This window comes from Antechinus flavipes, chromosome 5, assembly GCF_016432865.1.
Source record: "Antechinus flavipes isolate AdamAnt ecotype Samford, QLD, Australia chromosome 5, AdamAnt_v2, whole genome shotgun sequence".
NCBI lineage: Eukaryota > Metazoa > Chordata > Mammalia > Dasyuromorphia > Dasyuridae > Antechinus > Antechinus flavipes.
The window spans coordinates 300,224,023-300,238,479 of record NC_067402.1 but is presented as its reverse complement, the minus strand read 5'-3'; the positions used below and the strand labels follow the sequence as shown (position 1 = coordinate 300,238,479).

At 40.7% G+C, this 14,457-nt stretch overlaps 1 protein-coding gene across 1 annotated transcript in view; it reads left to right on the top strand.

Annotated features, from left to right (window-relative positions):
• CD163 (CD163 molecule) overlaps nt 1-14,457 on the top strand; it is a 53,052-nt gene that overhangs the window by 18,841 nt on the left and 19,754 nt on the right. Inside the window, exons 5-10 of the mRNA XM_051963110.1 lie at nt 1,025-1,345; nt 4,534-4,854; nt 7,421-7,735; nt 7,817-8,131; nt 8,434-8,496; nt 9,227-9,541. Of these exons, the coding sequence (XP_051819070.1) occupies nt 1,025-1,345; nt 4,534-4,854; nt 7,421-7,735; nt 7,817-8,131; nt 8,434-8,496; nt 9,227-9,541 (1,650 nt within the window). The remainder of the gene's footprint in view (nt 1-1,024; nt 1,346-4,533; nt 4,855-7,420; nt 7,736-7,816; nt 8,132-8,433; nt 8,497-9,226; nt 9,542-14,457) is intronic.

Here is a 14,457-nt window from a genome sequence, read left to right as displayed (position 1 = left end):
TGTGTGTGCCAAACTCTGTTCCTATTTTTCCAAACATTCTTGTTAAGGGGGAATTTTTCTCCCAAGTTTTTTGCATGTTTCTTTTTTTTTTTTTTTTTTTTTAATTTTTATTTAATAATTACTTTATATTGACACTCGTTTCTGTTCCAATTTTTTTTCCCTCCCTCCCTCCACCCCCTCCCCTAGATGGCAAGCAGTCCTTTATATGTTGGATATGTTGCAGTATATCCTAGATACAATATATGTTTGCAGAACCGAACAGTTCTCTTGTTTTGCATGTTTCTTTATTGAACACTGACCTAATGAGTTCACTTATTTCTGATCAAGGCACATTTTTTCCTATGGCAGGATTCTATTAATACTGGAATACTTATGAATTTGGTTTTATAAGTATTTTGATAATTATTTAAATATAGTGGGTTTCCTTTACGATGCTATTATTTTATTTTGTGTACTTAAAACATAATTCTATTTTTTTTTAAATTTTTATTTAATAATTACTTTATATTGACAGAATCCATGCCAGGGTAATTTTTTTTTTTTAACAACATTATCCTTTGCACTCGTTTCTGTAAAACATAATTCTAAAAAGAATGTTGTTACTTTCAATATGGCCAGGAGGTTCATGACACAAAGATGCTTAGGAATTTCTGCTTTATCAACACCCATATTTCCATATAACAGATTTGTGACCAGTGAAAATGAAATACAGTCCAGAACAGGAGATTGGTTCATAGAAGAAAGTTGGTGAGAACAGAGGCATGATATTCAGAGACTCCAGGACAAGTCTTTCCTTGGCTTTTGACCTTACTCATATAATGATGTAGCTTTCCACTGTACTTTGGTGGAAGACTATTGAAAAACTAAATCAGGGATTCAAAGGTTAACTAATTTTGCCTTACTCCTGTGCTTTTCACCTGGCTCTTCTCTTTAATTTAGGTCCTTCTCCTCAATAGAACAGTTCCATTCATTTCTGTCTCCAAATTTCCGCCATCACCGACATGTTTGTGCATTTCTGTTGCAGAGGGAGCAGAACTAGCCCTGAGACTGGGAAGTGGAACGAACACCTGTTCAGGGCGAGTGGAGGTGAGAGTAAATAACCAGTGGGGAACAGTCTGTGATGACAACTGGAACAAGAATGCTGGGGCTGTGGTGTGCAAGCAAGCAGGATGCCCTTCTGCATTTAGTGCCCTGATAAAAGTTAATGCTAGTGATGACATTGAAAACATTTGGTTTGATGATGTTTCCTGCAATGGGAATGAGTCAACTCTATGGGACTGCAAACACAGAGGATGGAAAAACCATGACTGTGGACACCATGAGGATGCTGGAGTGTTATGTTCAGGCAAGGCCTCAGATCAGGGGTACAACACAGAAGGAAGGGAGTTGTTTGGGGAAATAATTTGTTGGGAGATGATTTATTCTTTCTCATAGGAAGGAAAGAGGGGAGGAAGGAAGGAAGGGAAGGAGGGAGGGAGGAAGGAAGAAAGAAAGGGAGGGAGGAAGGGAGAGAGGGAAGAACGGAGGGAGGGAGGAAGGAAAGAAGGAAGGGAGAAAGGAAGGAAGGAAGGAGAAAAGGAAGACAGAAACAAAGAAAGAGGGAAGGAAGGAGAGAAGGAAGAAAGAAACAAAGAAGGAGGGAAGGAAGGAGAGAAGGAAAGAAAGAAGGAGGGAAGGAAAGAAAGAAGGAAGAAAAAAGAAGGAAGAAGGGAAAGGAGGGAAGGAGAGAGGAAAGGAGGGAGAGAGGAAGAGAGGGAGAGAAGGAGAAAGGGAGGGAGGGAGAAAGGGAAGAAGGGAAGGAGTGAAAGAAGGATTTAGCAAATGTTTTTTTCACCCTTTTGGGCCAGGAGGCCTGGCCCTGACCCACAAGCAGGTAATTCTTGCTAATGGAGGGATGATTTTGGCCATCAAATTCAGGATCAGGTACAGTCTGCCCATACTAATCAGGATTATGGAAATAGAGAATTTGACCTATACATGTATCCCACAACCCAGGTATTTAATCTCCTTTTATGAACAGATGAATAATTTTATGAATAGATGAATGCTGTGAAGAAATATGGAGAGACACCCAAGGAGTAAATCTCAAAGGAAACATAATTCCACAATTAATCCAAGTAGAGCTTCAGAGAAAAAAAATGTTCTAACCACAAAAATTATGAAAGAAACAATAGGAGAAATTAAACAAGAAATTAAAAAATGGAATACTTAGGGAAATAATAATAGAATAAGCTACTGATAGCACACTGAGAAAATTTACCCAACTACTTAATGCCTTGAAAATTAGAACAGCCCAAACAATTAAAAACTGACTTAGCAAAACAATAAACATTCAATCAGAATCAAAAAAGAGCAAAATATGATCAAGAAGTGACCTGTGAAACACGTCAAGATGGGATAATCTAAGAGTTATCAGATCTCCTGAAAACCATGATTAAAAAAACAAAAAACTTAGATCACATATTTTAAGTTATCATAAATATCTTAAAACTTTCCCAGAATTCTTGGAATCAGAGGTCAAAATGAAAATAGTTTTCTATTTTCTTTAATTCTTTAATCCACTTATCTTCTGAAAGAAACCTCAAATGAAAACTTCTTAAAACACAATAGCCAAAATGCAGAGTTTTCAAGTCAAATAAAAAAAAATACTAATAACATAGAAAAAGAATTCAAGTATCAGTTTAAAATAACAAGACTTAGCAACTACCATTAAAAATGAGAGCAGAATTTGGTGTACTAAAGGCTTACAACTAAGAACAACTTATCTCACTAAACTAAGTAAATCCTGAGAGAGACCTTTAATGAGACATCGAATTTGTAAGCATTCCTAATTAAAAGGTCAAAAAGGAGTAGATTTAAAAATATGAATATGTAGAAGCAAGAAACATCAAAAGATAGATCCAACTGTTTAGCTGAAAGACTTTATGTGAAGATGATTTTAATTCCATGTTAACGGGAGAATAAGAAACAAATATCTTCTCAAAATCCTAATGTATTCAAGGGTCATAGAGCAAATTAATATGACAGAGAATCAGTGAGAGACTTTAATCTATTCCAACGGCCTCAGATAAAGATAGACAATGTGAGAGATAGGGGACTATCCTGGAGATACAAGGGGGAAGGAAGAGAAAGAGGCACCTGAAGGGAATAAATATGGAAGAAGGAGCTGGGCTGAGGAGATAGTCAGGAATCCCTTGAAATTCACCTTTATCTGAACCAAACATAGGAATACTGAAGCCAACACACATAATCACCTACAGATATAAAGATTGAGGTATAGAAATGCTCAGAAAAAACTCAGAAAAGAAAGACCGGACAAGAAAAAGGGAGGAGAAAGGGGTTCAGTCATATGCAAAACAAGATTCATTGTCAGAGAGATGAATGAAGGGGGATTAAAAGGAAAGGCATAAACATGACAATTGTATAAATATGTATAGAAGAATCTCTCTTGTTTAACATATACTGGATTACTTGATGTCTTTGGGAGGGTGGTGGGAGAAAGGAAAGGAGAAAAATTTGGAACACAAGGTTTTGCAAAGGTGAATGTTGAAAATTATCTTTACTTGTATTTTAAAAATAAAAGGCTATTATTTTAAAAGAAGAAAAGGTCTAATAGATAAAGAAAACAAACAAAAAACTGAGGTTGGAGTGGGGAAAGAAAAAGGAAGGAAGCAAGAGAGGGAGAAAGGGAGGGAGGGAGGGAAAAAGGAAGGGAGAGAGAGAGAGAGGGAGGGAATGGGCCATTGAAGTCAGAATAGTGAGAAAATTTACCCAAATACTGAATGCCTTGAAAATTGTTTGGTGTATTCTAATTCTCAAGGCAGTCAGTCTTTGGGTAAATTTTCTCACTGTTCTATAGCAGGGCAGAGGAAAAAGCCACTTCATTCATTTATAGATCATAAGTGTTGGACAAACTTCTTCACTTTTACTTTTTATTTTTATTTGTATGGTTGAAGTCTCTAGGGTAGGGGTGCCAGGGTTTTGCATATTCTGTAGGGACTGGTTTCCTCACAGTCATGGGGTTGAGGTCTAGCTTTGGAGTACCTAAAGGAAATTAGGGTTAAGGTCACTGCCACTAGGCAAGTTTGGGGTACAGATTTGGTGCAAGGGGATCTAGTAGCGGCGCGAGTTCCCAATAAAAACATTTATTGGCCCGGAGAGCTAGATTGATAAAGATTGATAAGAGGTTTATTATTAGGTGAAGATAGAGATAAGGAGGGCACTGGACAGAGGGTCCTCACACGGCAACCATGTTTGGAATCTCTGCAAAGAGGGGTTCCCAGCGTGGCCTTTTTATAATAGGAGACTTAGCTCGAGGGGCTTTCGGGTGTAGTCCCAAAGTTGGCTCAGATCCGGGTGGGGCTGGGAACTGCTCAGATCTTCTACTGGAATTCAAAGGGACCAGGATTTGTGAGTTAAAGGGCAGTTTACATTATTAACTAGGAGAGGATGGGAATTTAGAAAGGAATCTTTCCCACATCAATGGCATGTCTCATGGCTTGCTTATGCTTGAAATTGCTGTCTTTTTTACAGACTCATCTGCCCTGGAGCTGAGGCTTCTTGGGGGAAGCAGCCAGTGTGCAGGGGTAGTGGAGATAAGAGTCCGTGAGGAGGTGGGAATTGTGTGCAGAAGAAGCTGGTCACTGGATGAAGCCACCATGGTTTGCAGGCAGCTGGGTTGTGGAACTGCTGTCAGCATCGCCTTGGAGTACAATTTTGAAGACATCCCTGAGCACACCTGGATCAATGGAATTAAATGCTCTGGAAAAGAGGAATCTTTTTGGGACTGTGGGAATTGGGAATGGGGAAAGCTTTCCTGTCAGGAGGATGAAAAAGCTGCTGTCATCTGCTCAGGTGAGTTTTGATCCCAGAAACCTTCCCCACGGGAGGAAATCTGACTTCTAAGAGGCTTAAGATCTCCACTGGCAAATGGGCAAGGATCCTGTCAGGACCTCAGCCGATTCCAGTCATCATGATTCTGAGCAACTCTGAATAATCTGTGGACCTGCTCCGCTCCCCCCCCCCCCCCCCCCCAATGCTGTACCTTATTCTCCAACCTATACTCATAGATAGTCACCATCTCCTTGACAGCTTCAGCAGCAGAACCAGACTGAGCCCTAAATCTTACCTACACAGAGGTGTTAGCCAGGTTGTGAGTTGTTAGGGGCCAAGAAGTCATTTAATAAAAGTGACATGTTTGTTTTCCCAATGAGAATACAGGAAATATCAGAGTAGGGAAAAAGCAGGGGATTTTGGGGGGTGGGGCCACAGCAACAAGAACTCTCTGCTAAGGAATGTACTCAAAGCTCTTCCTGAGAACTGCCTCAGGACTCCTTCCTGAATAGGAAACCAGTCATTTCTGCCCTCCTGGCCCCTGCACTTCTAGTCATTTCAGACCCAATCAGGCTCAAATTGCGAAGCCCCGTCTTTTCTGGAAAGACCATTTTCCCAAGCAGACTTTTCTTCCTCTATATCCTACTCTTAACTTGTGGAGGAAGGAATTATATTTGCACTACTCTTTTGAATGGTTTCACAATTAGAAAGACTCAGCACCAATATGTCAAGGCATGATCAATCCAGACCATGCTTCAGCCCTTGCTCCACCTAGCTTCCTTTCCTCCATTTTGCTCTATTTTCAGTTACCCAGAGAAATAGATTTTCCCCATCCCCAGAAAGGAAGTACACAGACTTACACAAGACAGAAGGATCAGGAGTCTTAGCAGAGACCCTTCCCCTCATTCACAGATGTACACATCCACTGTCAGTGTTGTGATGCCAGTGCCAGCAACAAGGATATGTCTACATTTTCCAGTCAGTGATTCTAATGGATTTCTTTTTTGCACTCCTTCCTTCTTTTCTTCCTCCCCCCTTCCTTCCCTTCCTCTCTTCTTTCTTCTTTTCTTCCTTCTGTCATTTCTTTCTTTTCTTTTTTTCTTTCTTTCTCTATCTACCTATTTATAGTACACATTGCTTCGTGAATCACGTCAGAAGAGAGAAATCAGAACAAAAGAGAAAAACCAGGAGAGAGGGGAAAAAAAAAAACAGAAAAAAGAAGTGAATATAGCTTGTGCTGACTTAGCTTTAATCTCCCTATTTCTTTTTCTGGATGTGGCTGGTATTTTCTATGCAAAGTCTATCTGGATTGCCTTGGATAATGAACCTCTTTTAACTATGTTTCAAACCTCATTCCATAAGTGCCAATAACAGATGGACAGGACTGTTTCATTTCATGCAATAATCATTGATCCGTACACATCGAGTTCTTTGGAATCCCTGGGTCAACAGTGCCTAGAAAATCAGAGGAAAAACAGGGATCAGGTGCTAAATGAAGACTTGGGGAGTGACACTGACCTCATGATAACAGAAAAATACCTTCTATCTCTGTTGGTCCTAAGTCTTAGTCAGAACAATTACTTAGGGTAGTTTTGAGGCTCCAGTGAGATTTTACATATTGAGATCACTTGTCCAACTTCAAATACTACTTAAATGCCCATTATTAAAACTAAAATTATTACCAATAATAATATTTAGACATTATAAAAGTATAAACCAGCTATCTCCAAAGGATAAAGCATATGCGGTGGCCTGTCATCATGCCAAAAATTCACTGGTCACTTTATAATCGGGCAAGATGGTCAGTAAGTCCCCTTTTGGATAAAGAGCTAGACTTAGTCCCTCAAAACTCAAACCCACTGATCACTTTGACAATTGAGGTAGGAGATGGATCCCTTCAAAGATCACTGGATGGTGGCTGGGAGGCTAGATGTGAAGTAAAAAGGGGACTATGGTCATTGACTGCAGATATTAAACAGCTGTGTGACTTGGAAAAGTCATTCCACTCCTCTCTACCTCACCTTCCTGTAAAATGGCAGTCAAAATATATCTCAGACTGCACAGGGTTGCTATGAAGATGGCATTAGACATTCTACTATGCAAACCAGTGCTGATAATTAGTATCACTATACTTGTTATAATTAAAATATGGGCTGGAACCAGGCTATGGAGTTCCTTCAAATTTGGGGAAAAGAATTCCTAAGCAAAGTGGTTAATTTTTATTTCTATTCTTCCATTCCAATGGATTTCTTGTGTCAGGAGCTCCGTGAACGGCACAATTGGTGTCAGTCTATAGAACAGCCAGCACCTTGAGATCCCATGCCAAGTGTACTCCGTGATTGTAGCATAGCCGGTGCTTGTGTGTGTGTGGACAAGAAATAGGCTTTCCAAGAAGGCTTCAGTGCAGTGGCCAGGCTCTCAGAGCAATTGTTCCCAGGGGAGCAGCAGCTCCTGGGGCCGAGGAGAGGAGGACTTCCTGGTGGAAACCCGCTGGGCGTGGAAGATCAGGGTGGGGCTCAGGAAAAACATGAGTGCTCTTTCCCAGCAACACAAGCTGAGGTCCTGACTGGGGCTTTCTCTCTCACAGACCACATGCAGCCCCGGCTGAGTGGGGGAGATTTTCCCTGCTCCGGGAGAGTGGAAGTGAAGCACCAGGGCAGCTGGGTCTCCGTCTGCAGTCCTGATTTCCCGCTTCAGACGGCCAGCGTGCTGTGCCGGGAGCTGCAGTGTGGCACCCTCGTCTCCGTCCTCGATGGGACGCACTTTGGAGAAGGAGGTGGCCAGGTTCTGCCTGAGGAACTGCAGTGTGACGGCAGCGAGAACCATATCACCTTGTGTCCCACAAGCTCCGCTCATGGCAGGAAGTGCAGCTCCGACAGAACCATTGGCATCGTCTGTTCAAGTGAGAGTCAGAACAATTTGCCTGGCCCTCCCCTGCTTCCAGGCTCACAGGCTCTTCTCTAAGGTTCTATCTTCTTCCCAGGGTACAGAGACTTCCGGCTGGTGGATGGCCACTCCAGGTGTGAGGGGCGTGTTGAGATGCAAGTGCAAGGGGTCTGGGGAGCCCTCTGTGGCTCCCACTGGGATCTGCCCAATGCCCATGTTCTCTGCAAGCAGCTGGACTGTGGAGTTGCTGTCCCAGTACCCACAGGAGCGCATTTTGGGAAAGCCAGAGGCCCTGTGTGGGGGCACAGGTTCCATTGCTCAGGGACTGAACTCAGCCTGGATAGTTGTCCAATGACTGCCTTGGGAGCCCCACTTTGTTCCCCCACAAATATTGCTTCCGTGAACTGCTCAGGTAAGAGAAGATAACCTTCCATTTAGGATCCAGGGGCAAAGGGAGACCAGGTCTCCTTGGGAGACCTTTCCTTGAGAGCAGGCAAACCTGACCAGAAGGTTTGTAGTCACAGAGGTCCATGGCGGGGAGTGTCAAAACAAAGACAGCGCTATTCCCTTCCTTTCTGGGGCAATCATCCTTTAGAGGGACCCCAGAGGGATTTGTCTTTGGAGCTGGGTCTCTCTCTCTTCTCACACACACACACACACTCCACCTGATCTGTCCCCTGCCTGGAGCTGAACTGAGCTGATTTGTGTTTTCAGGAAACCAGTGGGATACTCAATTCCAGTGCCAAAGTGCCCATCCTCAGTCCCCGTTGTGTTCAGGTGAGAACTGCAAGCAGCAGCTGGAAACTTTTCAGTCTATGCCAGTGGAATCTAGATTCATAAGCATCGAGGTTCACAACCTCGAACTCGCCCTCTTCCCTCTGCCTACTCCCAGTCCCGATCCTCTTCACAGACAAATAATTGCTGAGTGTTGCAGATTTTTCTTTAGCTCCCTTCTGTCTTCTTTCCATTATGGAGGACACCTCCTCAATTCAGGCTCATTTGTCACCTCTCCTGTGGTCTCCAGCAGCTTTCTGTCTTTCTCCTCTCCAGCACATCCTCACAGCTGCCCAGATCATCTTCCTAAGGCACAGGCCTGACTCTTTTACTCCCTGCTCAGAAATGCTCAGGGAGCCATTGGATTAAAAGACAAACTCCTCAGCGCCTTTCTTGAACCGCCAAGTCCTACTTAGTAGTTCTCATTTTCCTTCCTGTGTCTTTCCCTCTGGTCTCCATGCCTTTTCACAAGCTGGATCAAACCTGGAATGTTCTGCCTCATCCCCTCCACTTCTTACAATCTTTAGCTTCCTTCAAAGCAAATTTCTTATATTACTTTGGACAGGATGCCTAATTTCTGACACCCAACCCCAGTGTCTGACTTATTGTCGGTTCCCCTGCTCCCTCAGTAGAAGAGAAACTCCTTGAAGGCAGTTTTGTGCACTATGGCACAATGTCATCACTTAATAAAGCTTGGACTGGATTGCTTATTAACAGATATTTTTCCCTGCAGAGCTGAGAAACATAAACCTTGCAGATGGGGGAGATCGCTGTGCTGGAAGAGTTGAGGTTTACCATGCGGGTTCCTGGGGCACCATCTGCGACGACTCCTGGGATCTAAATGATGCCCAAGTGGTGTGCAGACAGCTGGGCTGTGGAGTGGCCCTCAATGCCACTGTTCGTGCTCACTTTGGAGCAGGAACTGGACCCATCTGGCTGGATGATATGAACTGCTCTGGGAATGAATCCTCAGTGTGGCAATGTCCCTCCAAAGACTGGGGTCAGCATGAATGCAGGCACAAGGAAGATGCGGGAGTGCTCTGCTCAGGTCTGTTCTGAATCTATCTAATGAATATCCAATTAAAGGGGGAAGGCAGTGGGAGGGTGGAGGGGGAAGGAGGGGAATGAAGCAAGTGAGAGAGATCACCAGAGAGAAGCTCTTGGATAAGGTTAACATAGGGCTGACCAGATAAGGGCTTCTTGAGCAATACAGAGATTTATTAAGATGTGGCATTGCCTTGTGTCTCCTGTGATGTACAGTGACCCAAGACCGATGACATTTGTCCCAGAAGGATCAAACTTGAGAATTGTGCTTTATAAAAGACACAGGACACCAAAGCATTTTAAAAGTTAATTCATTTTCCCACAATTATCCGTAAAAACAATTTTTAACATTAGTTTTTCTTTAAAGTTTTGAGTTCCAAATTTACCTCTATTCTCTTACTCCTCCCTGAGATGTTAGTTAATCAGATATAGGTTTAATTATGTGAAACACTTCCATATTAGTCATTTTGTGCAAGAAAATAGATGAGACATATTTTTACCATGTTCAACATATATTGGATTACTTGCTATCTCAGGGAGGGGGTGGAAAGAAGGCGGGGCAAAGTTGGAACACAAGGGTTTTCAAGAGTCAATGTTGAAAAATTACCTTGCATATATTTTGAAAATTAAAAGCTTCTAAAAAAAAAAAAAAACCAGATGAGAAGGAAGAAAGAAAAGAAAAAAAGAAAGAGGAAAAATAATGTGCCCAATCTGTATTCAGAAAACATCAGTTCTTTGAAGGTGGATAGCATTTCTCATCATGAATCCTTTGACACTGGCTTGGATCATTATATTGCTGAGAATAACTAAGCCATACAATATTGCTGTTACTGTCTATGATGTTCTTCTCTTTTTTGCTCATTTCACTTTGTTTCAGTTTCTACATGTCTTTCCAAGCTTTCCTGAAATCATCCTGCTTGTGATTTTTTTATAGCACAACAATATTCCATTACAATCATATACCACAACTTGTTTAGTCTTTCTTCAATTAATGGACATCTCTTTGATTTCTAGTTCTTAATTACCACAAAAAGGATGGCTATAAATATTTTCATTCTTTCTTTCAAAGTCTTCCTTTTTAAAAAATCTCTTTGGGATATAGAAGTAGCTGTGGTATTTCTGGATCAAAGGGTATGCTTGAGCATAGTTCCAAATTGCTCTCCAGAATGCTTGAATCAGTTCATAATTCTACCAACAGTGCAGTAATGTCCCAGTTTTCCCACATTTCTTCAAATGGTTCTCTTTTTTTTTTGGGTCATCTTAGCTAATCTGATAGGTTATGAGCTGGTACCTCAGAGTTGTATTAATTTGCATTTATCTAATCAATAGTGATTTAGAGCATTTTTATATGACCATAGATAGCTTTAATTTTTTCATCTGGATATCCTTTAACTGTCATTCACATCAAAACATTTTGGGACAAATATAAAATCATCACAGAATGAGTTAAGATGTGAATGGAATCCAAACAGGAAACCAGAGAAATTTACACATTCAAATTGTCTTTTCTAGTTGATGACTTTCAGGATGTTTAAGCCCCAGTTAACCACTGCAATGATGGAGCAACTTTATAGGAAAGGAGTCATAAGAGGTTAAGAATGACACAGCTTTTAGACCAACAACTATCGTGACCACTGATTTAACCAAGTGTAAGACTCCAAACACTCCTAATGGATCTAGATCTCCATCCATATTGGCATTCTCATTAGGAACTCAATCAGAAGACATAAAGGAAGCTGTAATAATATATAAAGTCCATTCTACTTTAAGGGAATGGCCTGAATGATCTTTATTCAGGACTAGGAAGTGAGAGGAATCATTATTTTATGAGATCTTTGGTCCTCGAGCAGATATGCAGGGGTCCAGTGTAAGCAAATTCACCACTGTGAAGTAACTCAAAGCTCTACACACTAATAAACTGTAGAAGATAAAGTAGGAAGATCATATGACCAGATGCCAAATCCTGTCTTAACAATGTCAACATAAACTTGAATATTTTACAGTTTCATTGAAAGGCGGACATAGGGCTGGGCTTCAAAAACTTTGTTGGAAAGTGAAGTTCTAGATTTGGAAAATTCAATACAAAAATTGTTTACAGATTAGAAGGAAACAGAATGAAGTCACAGAGAGTCAGATACAACTGAAAAATGATTTAACATCATATGAAAAGTTAGGGATACTACTATAATAGCTAATAGTTCCTAATTAGGGAAATTCCTAACTTTAAGGCAGAACTTTGGCTCTCTAACATAATTTAATTTTGTGTTTATCTTAGCTAGCCTCTGCCCCCTTTTGTTACTGAGACTACAAGTGGGATAAAGGAAATGTTTAAGTTGTTTTTTTTTTAAAAGCAAGCAGAAAATATTACAATATATAAAGAATGGAACTGGAGGAGAGGGCAGTCTCTTCCATGCTATATATAAGTGGAGAGTAACCAATACTTTTGAAATGAAACACACTTTTCAATGTTTTAATAACAACCCTTTCTCATCATTGCAATAGAACTATCACTTATGAGCTCTGCAATTTAAGTATCTGTGAGGAAGGGACAGAGTGGGTGGCCTTACTCAAATATTTGTAAGTGAGAATTGAAAATCCTTCCAGCAGTGGGTTTTGCCATTGTTTCTTCTTTCTGGGTTTTTCTAACTCCTTTTTCTCTTGATTTTCTCCTACAATATTCATTCTCAGTGTCCTTTTCTTGATCATCTCCCATTCATCTACATGAATGCATGAAAGAGACTTGGACTTTGAAAACTGGAGAACACTGAATTCAGAGATATTTGATAGTCATTGGAAAAATAACCATAAGCACCATAAGAAAATGTATGTGGGGCATTTTGGGTCTCTTTGTGAGCAATTTTCTCCAAGCATATAAAGCGGTAAATGAAAAAGGGGAAGAAAAGAAAAAAAAAGTTAGCTTGGATAACAAGCTAGTAATAATTTAGAAGTCATGAGATGGTTGGCGTTTCAGCAAAGAACACTGAGAATGACGGCTTAGATAGATGGGATGAAAGCAGTGTCAAAAAACCCCAGAAAGAAAAGAGTATCTGGGTCAGCAGTGAGATCAGGAAGCTTGGAAACGAGCCTGCCATGTCTGCTGGTGAAGAGCTCAGTGGCCTCTTCTGGGAGTGATAAAGTCCAATCCAGAGTGGAAGGTGCTGAGAAGAAAGGAATTGGGGACAGATGGTAGGGTTCTCCTGAATGTGGCCAACTAAAGAAAGTGAGATAAGAATTAGGATGACATCTGAAAGACATTTTAGGGTCTAGGGAAAAACTAAAAGATGGAGTAGACTTGGGTAAGACTACAGAAAACAAGAATGGAAGTGATAATTAAAGGAGATGTTAGTAATAAAGAAGGGAGGAAAGGGGATAAACATTTATATAGCAACTACTATGTGTCAGAAACCAAGCTAAGCCCTTTTTTTCTTTTTAAAAATATCTTTTCATTTTATTTTTACAACCACCTTGTAAGTTAGGTTCTGTTGTTACCTCCATTTTACAGGTGAGAAAACCAAGGCAAATAGAGGTCAAGTTAAGTGCTCAGGATTGTAAGTAGCTGAGGTCAAATTGAACCTGGGTCTTCCTGATTCCAGGCCCAACAGTTAATCAATCATATTACCTCATATGCCTCTATAGCAAGGAGTTGAGAAGCTCTAAAGGAGAGAGAGGAAATGATTGTAGGGTATTCTTGTAGAGAAGATGGGAAAAGATCCATCAAAAGTATGTGTAGAAGAGTTGGGCCATTTTCTTAACGACCTTTTCTTCATGATGCCTTCATGATTCTGATTTTACACAAAGCCACACGCACAGTATGACACACAAGCATAATATACACACATACACATATGTGCACATATTTATGGAGAGAAAACCCACCCTCATGTATAGTACAAACACATATACACATGTGTGTATACATATACAAACATAAACAATACCATTTGTGCAATATAGATATGCATATTGAAGTCTGAATTGAATTAGAATGATCATATGCTTACATATTGACATGTAAACTTGGCTAACACAGAAAAAAGAAATAAGCACGTTCAATGGTTGTTTGACACAAAGCCACTGAAGTGAGAAACATTTCATCAAATTATCTCCCACTTTGTCTCCCTCCTTCTTAGCCACATAGGATTTACTGCTATAATAGAAAGAATTAATAAAGTAAGAACCAGGAATCCTGTTCCCATTTATGCCATTAATAATCTGTAACCTTGGAACAAGTTCTTGAAAAGGAACAGCTTCCTTAAGAAACACCTGTGTCAAATTGGTGATACACTGGTAAGGAACAGAGAGGGACCCTGCACCCCCTCTTTTAGCAAGAGAAATCCCATCTTAGGAATAGTCTTGCTTCTACTCAAAGTCCAGCTATTTCTCGTGGACTAGTTTGTGGATCTTTTCCCAGTCTCTATTTTTGCTACGTGGGTTAAAGATCAGAATTATCAGTGATACAGTTTTGCAGTAAGTCCACAAGCAAGGTTAATGCAAATTAGAAACTAGTTTGGGGAGGCAGGTGTCACTCAGGGTATAAACTACCTCTCCAAATTCTCTCTGTGTGTCTCTGTCTCTCTCTTTCTCTGTATCTCCCCTCCATGAGTTATGGCTTCTAATTTTTAAAAGGTACTCCCACGTTGCATGTATTTTTTGTTTGTGATTCAAGCTTCTCCTGACATTGTATATGTGCAAACAAGTTTTTGCCATGATAGTAGTAAGTGAAAAGTCTTATTTTTTCACATGCCTGTGGCTTATTGCTGTCCCACTTTGAGTCTAGCTGACTTTGGTTCCTATGACAAACACAAGGGTACACAATCTCCAGTAACTTATGCCTGAACACTAATCCCAAGTCAAATAGACATTGAAAACCCTGCAGAGGAGGATTTGGTGCTGATGCTGTTTTGGCTTTGGTAACCTCTC